This window comes from Chelonia mydas, chromosome 5 (genome assembly GCF_015237465.2).
Source record: "Chelonia mydas isolate rCheMyd1 chromosome 5, rCheMyd1.pri.v2, whole genome shotgun sequence".
Lineage (NCBI taxonomy): Eukaryota > Metazoa > Chordata > Testudines > Cheloniidae > Chelonia > Chelonia mydas.
In genome coordinates, this window is record NC_051245.2 from 66,543,195 (window position 1) to 66,556,539 (window position 13,345).

Below are 13,345 nucleotides of genomic sequence, written 5' to 3' on the forward strand. Positions count from 1 at the left end.
TAAAATCTGCTAAGCTAGGTGAAATGAACTACTGAAGCCTCTACTGCTGCATGTTTAATCATAAGAAATGTACTGGGCCAGAGATCTTATTGTCTTTCTGATTTGAGCTGCCAGATAAAACTATCCCTCCAAATACAAGACATATCGTACCCAAAGATGGAAAGACTGAATACTTCTGGTACTTAAAGCAGTATGTCCCTTTTGAAGTTTAACAAATTCTGAATGATCAATATCAAACACCTTGGTTCGCCCCACTTTGCTCCCAACACCGATTCAAACTGATCAGTTGAAATCTATACTCTCTGAGCTCCAACCCTTTCCATGTAATTTCCCTCATTTCTGCAGGAATATTTCATGGTTTTAAAAAATAAACCCATCCATGCGACTTGTGCATTTGAAATCAACATATTATGGCCAAATTTTCAAACGCAGGTGCATAAAGACATGCTGAGGTACTTAGATGTATGACACAGTTTTGAGAAGTCAACAGAAGCTGAGGGTGCTCATAAACTCTGAAAACGAATCTGAAAAATCAGTCCACTTCTTTCAGGCTCTGATACAGGAAATCACTTAAGCGAACACTTATCTGTTAGCATATACTTAAGTACTGTTTATTATAATGGGACTTAAACAGGTACATAAGTGCTTTTGTGAACACAGATACTTCCCTGAATCAAGGGCTAAGTGCCTAACTATGGATTCAGCTTCCTAACTTTAGACACCTGCATTGGAAATTTTAATCTGTTCATGGAATTTACAGGAACACGCTCATTTTTCTACTCTGTACTTGAGACCTCAAGCAACTATCCTAATGAGAACTCTAATATTGATGAGTCAAATTATGGCATCACTTATGATTATTAGAACCATCCAGTTAGAGATTAAAATTATTTTGACTATATTGTTTCCAGTAGACCCTCATATATACACACATATCTATATCTAGAGCGATCAATCCATGAATACAAATAATTATATTGAATTTTAAATTACATATATTTTTACCAAAGTTATTTATTACGGCCAACGGCATACACCCTTCTCATGTAAATACCGCTGATTTCAACAGAATTAGTTCCAAGTGAGATGAGCAAGATTTTGCCCTTTGTATTAGTGATAAGAGATTTGACCTAACTAGAAACACACACTATTTAAAATTCTTTAAAACCAGAATCAATTTATAAATTCTACATAACATGCAACTCTTGAAATAACTTATATAATTAAACAGAAATTGCAGTCTTGAAATGCAATCCTGCAATGAGTACAGCGCATAGCACTTACTACGGCAAGTAGTCCAATTTGACTTCAGTAATACTACTCACAATGGCAAGTGCTCAGTAGCTAGCAATTGCAGGATCTGGCCCTAAACGGGAGAAATGTCGGTGACCAAATCGTCATCATCAAGGTACTGATGAGTCAGATGAAATCAATACGTTGCATTCTGAATGAACTCTCAAAACTATTTTAAATGTTGCACACAGGAACGTGGCTATGACAAGAATCTTACTATTTCTCTACAGTGAAGTGGTACTTCTGCAGTCACAGATGTAAGACTAATGTGTTTTAGGAGAAGATCAGAATTCACAAGCACTTTAACATCCACAAAACCACGTATAAAAATCACTTGCATAAAATTTTCAAGAACACCTATTGTAAAATATTCTATCCACAAATTTTTACATAGTTTCACCTGTAATAAAGCAACCTTATTTTACCACATTTTAGAAAGCTTCACATTTATAGAAGTGGAACACATGTTTTTATTTGGAATCAGCATATGGAATTTATGAGGAGTCATATATTTTGTTAATTAAAGTGACATAATAGGAAGTAAGCAAAATGATACTTCTAAGTGATTTTTCTGAAAATATATTTGGATGATTTAAAAATAAATTACTTTGTTATATTACTAACCGTATTACAGAAGATATTTTAACTATTCTACCAGGATTTTGGCATCTATTCAAAAAATATCCAATACAAACCTTGGTAATATACTCATGGTGTTTTATTTAAGGAAGTGTGTTTCATAGTGCAGGCACTAATCTATTTGCACCACTCATCAGATTGTTAATAGTACTTTTTAATAATAATAATAATAATAGGAATTATTTCTGTTTTCATAAGTTGTTTAGTTAGGTTAGTAACTATAAAACCAAGATATAGCTGTACTTGTTAGAAGTACATGAAAAATCTATTCACTCAAAAGGTTTGAAGAAACTGTATTGTAGAGCATTTTTCTATTTTCTTACGCTGGAATTGAAATTTGAATTTTTAACTGAATAATTAGTTCACAGTGGATTGGTAATTTTGGATAAATATTATAAAAAAGTAAGTTAAACCATTATGGCTACATTAGAGGTCAAAGAAATACAACATTATTTCACCTGCCCATTCAGATTGTTAATATCCAATTAGGTATTGTTTTTGATTGCCACATGTTAGTAAAAACAAAATGCAGTCAATCCTCTGACATACAAAGAAAAATTACTGACAAGTTATGACTATTGAACAACTAACTAGTTTTAAAATTTTGATAACCAGACTGAATGTTACCTTCTGAACTTAGATCCTGACAAAGGCAATACAAAATACAAAGCAAGTTTTCCTCCCATCCTCTTATGTATATTCAAACAGATGTTTGCCTGTTTTTATAGCACAAGATTGTGGAACTTGATAGGCATGAACAAAATACAGATTTTTACTGCCACTACTCTATAAAACAGAAGAGTAGCTCTTTATAACTTTACCATATTTTAACTCTTGAACAAACATGTAATATAGAAACAGATACTTTAAAAAAAAAAAAAGGCTGCTTCCTATTTTAAGATATCAAAAAAGTGTTTTTTGTTTAGTTTTGCTTTGTTTTTTAAGAAGAGATGGCTTAAAATAATTTTTAATGAACTCATGCTCCTCCTGTATTTGGAAGTTTAACAAAACAAAACAAAGTTTTCTTTGAAGATGTTGAAAGTTTAAGTTACAAAAGGTTATTTTACAGTGATGTAATTTATAAAGTTTAATAAAAATCATTCCAAAGCAACCCATTAAATACATACTACTTATTGTCAGATTAAATATTATTTCAAGTATCTTCACCTTTTTACAAGCCATGCATAATAACTACACGCAGAGAAGCAGAAAAGTTAAAATTATAGACTTTGTTCAAAAAAAATCTCCATACTAGCAACATGTGCATATCATTTGGTCAAATTTACTCCCTCAAATATTTCTCTCTCTTTACAGCAGAGTAAGTGAACATTGTTTGTTTGAGGGTTGATTTTTTTTAAAAATGATTTTACTGTGTTTCATTTCAACTTTATTTTAAGAAAACTTTGTTTGATGACACAATATTTTTTAAAGAGGCATATGCTTTAAAATATATCTAAGTGTGATGGGAGGTAGGACCTTCCTTAATTCTACTGTAGTAGTACTTTAATGTTATGCCCGTGGTGACAGATTTTTTTTAAAAAAAGTATAGTTACTCATCACAACTAAAAAATTATCCAGATAAATCATTATTTTCTGTCACTGTTCTTTTACATCAGTTTAACTTTACTGAAAAGCTGCCATCAGAAGCATAACATTAAAGAACTAAGCTAACTAGCAAACTCCAGGCACTTGAAAATTCTGCCAGTTAACTTTGGCTTCAAAATAGGTGATACCAATGGTATACAGAGTACAAAGATATTCTGCAAACAATGCAGATGTATTAAAAAACATGACATGTAACAAAAATCAATGTGCTAATCGCAAACCAAACAGCAGTATCAGAAACATAAAACAGAGATAACCTAAGGTCCTCAAATTTACTTTGACTAGGGTGACAGGTTTAAAAAAAAAAAAATCTGCTCACATTTACTTTAACAAGGCAAAAATACAACAGGTGACTTTTTACCTAAACATATGGATACCATTTGGAACAGGACTGAAATATCATTATACTGAAGTAAAGGGGAAATAACAGGAACACTGATAGATGCTAAATAAAACCTCTTATTTCAAAGAAGGTTCATTTAACATTATGAATAGAAAGTTCTGAAATAAAAATCTTTCATTTATAGCTACACTATCCAAAAACGTGCAAAGATACAAAAAAAAAAAATCTTTTAGCACAATCCCAACTGGAAAGCTTGCGGTCTATTTGTCTTGTCAACTATAATTCAAGAACAGTTTGATTCTCACTAAGTGGCTCAGTGAACAACTGGTTCCTCCTCCCACACCAACATTTATAAATGTAGTTCTAAACCATCAGATGCCCCTTTTATTGTGAGTGCATCACTAACTATTGCACTTGAATTTGCTATGACAACTTGAGCAAGAGAAGCTGCCCTTTTTCATGGGAAACGTTCAGCCCAGGACTCATCTACAAGTGCTGAAGTTTTAGAAGTTGGAGGCTTCTTTGCTCCGTTAATGTGACTTAACCAGCTTACATAAGTTCATGCAGAGGGACGCTGCTCCTTTACTCCATCTCTGAAGCCCTGATACGGAACAGCTGCCACATGTGGCTGCAAGGAAGCCAGTTCCAGGCGCCTCTACAATCTCAATCCAGGCAAAACGTTTCCCTTCTCTTACAGAAAAGTAATTCCGCCCCCCCAGAACAAATCCACTATAAACAGGTTCACTATAATGGAGGCGGCAGTGCACTGAAACAGTTCAAGACTTTCATTTCACATCATTATAAAGAGCAGCAGAGGTCAGTGTAAATGGGTTTCACTACCTATCTAGAATAGGGAATTAGATTTTAAAATGTTTATAAACGCATATGCTTACACATATGCCGATATAGGTACAGACACATATACACAGAGTTCATTATTAACTGTAGATGCCGCACCTCCACTTTGATACACAAGTATCACTATTTGGCCCTCTAAGGAACCAGAGTGCCAAGCACAAGGGGGCAGTTAGCCTGATGCAATATTGTCTGCTATGGAGAACCGGGAAGACCCAAACTAAGAGTTCCCCCTCCTGCTGCACTTAACGCAGCCCGAAGAAGAAAGTTTTCGCCCCTCTTGCAGACAAGCAGGTTTCCAGGCACTGGTCGAGAGCCTCCTACTCCAGCCCCGGGGGGCGCTGCCCAGAAGCCCTTCTCTGTCGGCTACGTGAAGTGGGGGGACAGCCCCTTCCTCTTTCCCAGTCCTCGTCGCCTGTGCTCGGAGCACGTGTGCAGCCGGAGGAGCGCTCCGATCTCCCCCGGCGTGCGGCGCTGCTCACTCCCATGCCCGGCTCCTCACGCCCTCCGCGGGAGAAGAGCCCAGCACAGCGGGTGCTCGGGGATCGGCTCCCACGCCCGCCCCTCGCCCTTCTTACCTGGGGTTGGTGCTGTTCCAGTAGACGGCATAGCGATCGGCCACCGCCTTGGAGCCGGGATCCTGGCTGAACACACACATCCAGAGCACCAGAAACACCAGCGTCAACATCTCCACGTGCAACATCACTGAGTCCCGGCCCACACCGCCACCGGGGGGTGTCCACTCAGGCAGGCAAGTCACAGAAAGGGCAGGGAGGGGGCCACACGGAGGCTGCACTGACAAGCCGCAGCAAGACGCCCCCCCGATAGGGTGTGGCGGGGGGGGGGGAGGATCCTTGGGTCCCTTCAGGAGCCGCTGGAGCTTAGTCACCCCGGCAGGGGGATGTGGGAGCCGAGGCGGGCGGCGGCAGCCGGGAGTCCAGTGCGGAGCCCACGAGGAGACATACACCGGTGCCGGGAGGCTGCTAGCGCTAGGCTGGGGGCTCCTCTCAAGGCACCGCTCTCCGGCCTCTTGCAAAGTTACTTGGTGGCTGGTGGCACATGCGGGGAGGGGATTCAAGGTCCTTCCTTCCTTCGCAGCCCTCCGGCTCTGGAGGCAGCTGCAACCGGTTCAGGTAAGCGCGCGAGGATGGAGGGGCACCAGCAGCAACAAATCTTCCCCCTGGCGCCCTCCCCCCCGGGGTCCTGGGAATGTGTCCAGGCAGCTGGGCCGGGCGGGAGGCGAATCCGTGCAGCCAGTACAAAGTTTGCGGCTCTCCCCCCACACAGACACACACTGCAGAAGGGCAGCACGCGAGCCCCGAGGAGTCCGGCTGCTGCGCGGATGGAGCTGGGGAGCCTGCTCTGCAGCAGAGAGCGTCTCGGGTGGAGGAGACTTCGTGGGGTGGGTTTCTTGTCCTTCCTGTTCCTGGGCGCTGGATGCACCACGGACCGAGCCACAGCAAAGGCACAAAAAGCGGCCAATCCAAGCAGTACTGCGGCGCGGGACTCGAGCAGATGGAAATGAGGGTGTTTTAGGAGAGGCTGTAAAACCAGCCGAACCCCGCAGGCGCGGAAACTGAAAGCCCACAAACTCCTCTGGTGATGCTGGTGTCAAGCCGCCTCCTCTGCACAGGGAACGAGATGGAGCCGCAGGAATCTCCTCCCTCAGCTTCCCAAAGTGTCTGTGTTAGAATAAAGCAGGGTCCATCCCTGAACCGTCGACTTGGGAAGAAGGACGAAACAGTTTGAAAGAGCGAGGGAAGGGGGAGGAAAGCAAGCACCCCTCAGAGGACTACATCAGAAAACAAATCAAGCCTTCGTCTTGGTCTTGCCCGGCAGCTTTTCCCTCTGAAGAAAAAAATATTCCGCCCTAGCAAGCAAATACACTTGAATGCAGCGGGGGGGGGGGAGGGGCAAAAGTCAGTTTTGCAAAAAAAAAAAAATGTTTGGGAGGGGGGATATTTAAACTGTCACGCCCCCTTTTGCAACGCTGGTCCCTTCACTGCCTGTGAATCCGACATCAGCAGCCTAGGAAAATCTAGGAGCCTAGTGCTCTGGGCGTCTGTGTGCATGTGCGTGTGCAACAGACAGCTGCATAGCTATATACACGGTGTGTATATATATATATACACACACACGCACATACATACACATGCGTGTGCGTCAGAAGAGAGATCTGGAAGCTGGTGTGTGCGAGGAGTAGATGCACGGAGGAGGCGCAGACATCTAGCTCGGAGCAGAGGCGCTGCTGGTTGATCATGTGGGATTTTTGCATGCAGTTTACTTGAGCAAGGGAGGGGGGGATGTGCCGGCGCAGCCAGTCAGGGCACAGCCTGCTGTTTGCTTACAGACTGCTTTTTTTCCCCTTTTTTTTACTGCACGCGGATTGGTTTACGACGCGAGAAAAGGGGCGTTTCCTTATTTCCCCCTACCCCATGCCAAAAAATTTACCCAGCCTCACCTTCCTGAAACCTGACTAATTGAATTACAAGGAGATCCGAGTGGTCCGTGTATGGCCTTACTGCTAAATGTAACCATTTCAACCCAGGTTCTGTCTAGGGGTCCTCTCTCACTCACATACACGCCCATAAACTCAATCTTAAGAGTGGGCAGCAGTCACTGAAAAGAGTGTAGAAAATAATTCAATCGTGCAATAAAGCTCCTTCATCACTTAGTTTAGATTTAGATATATGATTTATACGCCACCGGGGATCTGACATCAGCTGTTACTGGATGAGATGCGACAGGATCAATTGAATTGGTTTGCAAAATTGCAACGCTAATCTTAAATATTACATAATCAAATTAAAACCGGACGGTTGTTTAGCAGTCTGGAAAACAGATTTAATCCTCTTCTTCCAACAATTGCATTTTGGCTTGCTAAACGGCTGTGTGTGTCTTTAAAGTAGTTTATTCAAGCGAGAGTTTATAATTGGGCGTGTCCTGCAAATATCTCATTGGACAATTATCAGACAAATGTAACCCCGCATCGGCGGAGCTGGTGTTAATGCGGCAAAATGAACCGCCAAAAAACACTGCAAGTTCTACGTGTAAACTATGAGGATGAGCTAATAATAATGGAACTACTCAGCTCTATTTCATTAACATCTCTCAAAGGGCAGAAATGCCATCACCATGCACCATAGCTGTACGTGCTATGCTGCACTGGCAGGCAGCTTAGATCAGGTGAGCTTCTCCATCCCTAATTTGAAGGGGTGTGTTGTGTCTATACAGACACACGGTCTCTTACCTTCCATTTGTCCCCCCAAGCTACAAACCCGTTTAGCTCCGAAGTTTGCAAAAGCCTCAGGAAGAGGTTGGCTGAATGGGACAATAGTTGTGGACGAGGGCTTTGCTCTTTTTCTATGGACAGAAGGCGGCATGGACTGCGAAGGGTCACAGCACTCAGGCTACAGTTACCCCCTCCCAGGTCCCTCTCAAGTATTCCTGTCTCGTCTGACCCAAGCACCTTTAGTTTTGGACTGAAATCGTGCCAGCGCCGCTGTATTTTCTTTTGCTTCAATAAAAACCTCTCTCATCGTGTCCTTCTCTTCCGTGCCCACTCAGTCTCCCCCTGTGGCTCGCCGTTTTCCCGGTGTTTTTGAGCTGTTTGAAAGCTCCCAGACTCCCTCCAGTGGTAGATTATCATGCCGCACTTCATGTTGGTATTTCTTAAACAGACTAGAAAAGTGAGCCCGATAAAATTCCCCACACTGGACTAGTCCGAAATACCAAATTAAATGAATAGGTCAAACACCACTTCAAGTTTCACTGTTTTGTTGTGTGTTTCCCTTTAAACGAGTAAAAATCCCTCATATAAATAGTATTCACAGCTGCTCTAGCTTTAGGCTTTGATCTCATTATGCATTTTTCTCTGCATCTAAAGTATATTTAGATTAATATTTTCTATTTGTATACACTCTACTACATACAAATATTTTGAAGCTGTGAATGGATATTCAGCTTTGCCACAATTAAAAAAAAACATATTTCAATTACAAGGCAAGGACTAATAGCACCTGAACTATTTAAAAAAAAATCTATCTAAACAAAAGTTACAACTTTAGTGTGTTTTGTTTTGTTTTTACTTCCTTATCATGGATTTAAAAGGATTTATTTAGTTGTTACTTACCAGGATTACCTTCAGCCTCCTACTCTAACATGTTGCAGCCCATGAAATATTCCTGGGGGGAAAAAAACCCATCTAAGACTCCAGAAGTAACAAATACCCCCCAAAAAGCTAAGTTATTTTATTTTCTAAAAAAAAAAAAATAGCATTTCTAATTTTATGACCTTTATTATTTTTGTCACTTTTGTAGGCTTTCCAAGTTTTGATAGCTTGGGCTGAGTTCTCTGTGTGTGAATGGATTCCATCTTATGTTAAAATTTCCTTTAACTATTTTGATAATAGGAATATTATACACAGACATCCTTGCATTGCCTGGGCAAGAAATCTTCTTATTATAGACCCTTTCAAGGGATCTCCTTAATGACAGCTAAAAAGAAAAGTGGTTGGCTTTTGCTCCTTTAATTTATTTTTCCCTTGGTGTCTTGTAAGAAATATTGCAGGAAAAAGCTGACTTTTTAGTTAAGCCATTTTTGATAGATAGTCTGTTATATATTTCCACTGAGTTTCAATCCTGCACATCCAATACTCTGCAAGGTATACAGGAGCAGACCCTTTGTATACTAACAGCAACAGAGAGGTGCAGAACACAAGTAAAGTGAGTAAAATTAATATGGTCTGTAAATGTAAAAAAAGAGAATACTGGCTGAAGCAGAAAGACATAGCTGTCATGGTACTGTCTCCCTCTCCCCACCTTCTTTTGTTTAATAAACTATAGATGGCTGTATTTTATTCGTTTATAGACAATGCAGAGAGTTAGAGAAACAAGCACTTTAAACCAAAACAAAACAAAAAGCGTCTTTTAAAAAAATAATTCTTTAGTGACTGAAAGGTCTATGCTCTTTGCAGATGTCACATCATGAGCAATTTATATGGGCATACTGAATATCTAACATCCAACAAGATGTCATCCACTGTCTTAATGCCTCCTTTTGTAGTTGCATGATTAAGCAATTATTGACATCAAAGATGTAAACTGCTACTGCATTCCAATGAGCACCTTGGCCTTGTATGCATTTTGTGGAATCATAAGGATTGTTAACAGGGAACTGTTCAGCATTAACTTCAGTTAAACTGTTTTGAATAAAGTATTTCCAAGTTTATAAGCAATAGATCTGAATTGGCTGATGAATGGCTTCCATAGCCACCACCTTATCCCCCGCTTGACAATCTTAACAAATGTTTAAATATGAATTATGTAATATGTGTTTTCTGGCAGTTACATAGCATTTTAACTGCCTTGGTTATACTGTGCTGCTGTTAAACATTAGGCTAACAGATTAGGTATCTTGAAATAATTTAAAGTACATAACTAAGAGTAGCTTTAGACTTACACTTATAATGGGTTTTCCTTTAATATACCTGAGAAAGCTGCAGAGAAATACTTGGCTTTTCATGGACTTTTAAGTAACTACACAGTGTTTTGAACCATTAATCAAGAGAATAGTTGGTCATTTAAACAGATATTAATTACATACTGAGCCAAATCCTGACTGTCTTATTCATGCAAGCAGTTCTGTTAAAATAACTTGTATATTTCCTAAGTGCCAGATGAGCTAGACTAAAGATAGTTTGGTGTCAGCTAAATGCACAAATATAAACAATAAGACAGAGCACCTTAAAACTTTTCCTGTAGCATATGTGTAGCATTTTTGGTTTGCAGTGTTGATTTTTGAGGTATAAATTTTGGATCCTATTTTAAGAGTAAACAACTGGGGCCCAATCCTGCTTCTACTGAAGCTGATGACTTCACTGGGGAAAGGATTGACCACTAGAATTTTATCTATAATTAAAAATATGGGGGAGTGCAGACAAGAGCTTTAAGAAATACTGACCCCCTGCAAAAACAGCTTAAAACTGCAAACAGTGTAAGTTTCAAGAATTTTCTGTGTATGTTTTATAGAAAGGGAGGGGAATTTTTTCATTACATTTTTGTTTAAGTGGAATTTTATTGGGTTTAACCTAAAACAAGATCCTATTTATATAGCTGACTCTCTTAGTGGACTCTCTATAACTTATCTTATGTTCTTTATGAAGAACAATATATATTAAAAGCCGAGCTTTTGTTTATCTATTGCATACATTGAAATTTCTGTTTCAGAACTTCCAAACATTACATTTCCTTACATTTTTAAAATCCCTTCCTGTTGCCATAAAACTACTACTGAAATATGACTTTCAAAACTTGTAGTTCAGACTGTTTTTAAAATTAATAAGTGAACAGAATGATTAATAATTATAAATCCTCCTCTATTCTACTGTAACTCCTGACACTGTAGGCTATCAAAGAGTAATACAGAACAAAATCTTGAACATATTTTTCATACAACATGAGTAGTACCAAAGGCATACGTAATAATGTTAGAGAGAATCATTCAACTCTTTACAGAGAAATATATTCATTATTTGAATCAAGCATAGGCAAATATTCATGAGCCAGATAGAAGCCTTTCTTGCTGGGTGATTTTCTGACTTAAGGATTTGTTTTCTTTTTTTCTTTTCCCTCTTAGATATGCATTTACCTAAGTGAGATAGTGTGTGTGTAACGTACACATGGATTTTTTATTTCATTTTTTTTGAGTTTGTGTAATTTTGTGGAAAAGTAGAGAATCAAATGATCACAGATAAACTTGCCTCAAATATTTAATTACATTTTCTACTAATTAGAAGAGAGGATGAATGGAAGACTCTCAATTCTGTTCACAATTCTTTCAATGACACTGTGTGGCCTTGGCCACGTACTTAACCTCTCAGCCGCTGTATCCCCATGTACTAAAAGATGCTAATATAGATACACCTATTTCACCGGAATGTGTCGAGACTCAATTAATTAATGTTTGTAGATTTTCAGATGAATTACTTTGAGATCCTCAGTTGAAAGGAGCTGCATAAATGCAAACTGTCAATGATATTTTTGCAAATTTTCATTTGATGCTGTTCTCAACAGCTGTCTGACACCCCCAGAAACCTTGCCTATTTTTTTGCCAAATTATTCTTGGAATTCATTTATACCTTTAATGAAAGTTATCAATAACCATCCACACTGTTTCTGTTTCAACGTGTCAGTACAAAATCTGTGTATCTGTCTGAGCACCCAGAAGCACTTGAACTCACCAATTAGAAAAAGAACGGAGCTGTTGATAGACATCTTCTGCACATGTCTATTGGCTGCTAGCCTGGAAACTTTAGAGTTTAAATATTTCAAGAAAGACCTTTGAGAAGAAAGCAGAGGATTTCCCTGAACTTCAAACTGGCATCAAACTTTTTTTTCCAGCAAAACTTGATATACAAAGCATTACAGGGAGAGATTTTCAAATCCATAAATGGGAGATAAGCACCTGATTGCTCTTTGGAAAATCTTCCCATACAATATGAAATTCGTCACAGAATACATGTAAAATTGGAAATAGCTATCAAATAAAAAGTGTAATTGCCTTCAGTATCATGTGGTTTTTACTGATAAGTGTTCTTGTTGGTCAGTTTCCTAATTTTGATACATTTATGAAGATGAACATTTGAATTAAAAATTCTGTTAAATTACAATATTCTGTATCCTACCATGCTGAAAATATTAAACTAACAGTTTGCTTCTCTATCCAGTCTAAATATTCAGATTAGTCTCTCTGGCCACCCAAGGAAGTCATGTTCAGCTGTCTTGATTTGTCATTAATGATGAATCAATGAGAATAATTATATGGTAAAACAGACCAGCTGATGCAGTTCAGGCTATTGTTGCTAAGTAACAGAAGCCATAGTTTTTAAGCAGTGCTCTAACTTCCTTTTGCCCATACATCCTACTTCTCCCCACATGCACTCTTTTTAAATTAAAAAGATTATTGAGAAATTTAAAAATACCTTCTTTGTGGGATTAATTGATTATGACTCACTACATTTAATGAAGACAGTTCTTACGTTACAGACCTCTTAGGCTTAAGAAAGACTATGTAAAACTGAATTGTCTGGATGGTAAAATAGATGTGTGAAAATAAATGGAAGTTAGTCATTGGGAAACTTTTAGACAACTTGTTGTATATAGTCTTGATCCAGCAGGCAGCCCCATGAGTAAAGCTCCACTGAAGGTATGAAGCTGTGTGCAGGTGTGGAGTCATTTCAGGATCAAGGCTCATCAACAAAGATAAACAAGCAGGTAAAAGTCAGAGATGCTGTTTGGCCAAGTGATGTTTTCAAGGGATATCTTGTGTCCTCCAAGGGCCCACACAGGGAATCTGTTCCTTCAGAATTTACAAAGTAAGGAGAATTAGCTTTTCAGGATACATTTTAAGCATTCAGAGGCTGGAGATGGTCCAGGCCAGTCCAGAGCATGAAAGGCAAGCAATGCCTGCCCTGCTTTTCAGAGGTGTGTACAAAACCCACCCAGTAAGACAAAATGTAAAGCAGTGGAAGAAAAGCAGGAGAGAAGCCTAACACAGACTAGGCATTTATAGTACGCCCCGTTCGTCCATGCAACTTCAGATGTCGCCAGC

At 39.3% G+C, this 13,345-nt stretch overlaps 1 protein-coding gene across 2 annotated transcripts in view; it reads right to left on the minus strand.

Moving 5' to 3' along the window:
- EFNA5 (ephrin A5) overlaps positions 1-12,293 on the minus strand; it is a 278,103-nt gene extending 265,810 nt beyond the window's left edge. For both annotated transcript variants that reach the window (XM_027822028.3, XM_007059571.4), the window contains exon 1: positions 5,314-12,293. In XM_027822028.3, coding sequence (XP_027677829.1) covers positions 5,314-5,438 — 125 coding nt within the window. In that variant the 5' untranslated portion in view covers positions 5,439-12,293. The remainder of the gene's footprint in view (positions 1-5,313) is intronic.
- Between the last annotated feature and the right edge of the window lie 1,052 nt (positions 12,294-13,345).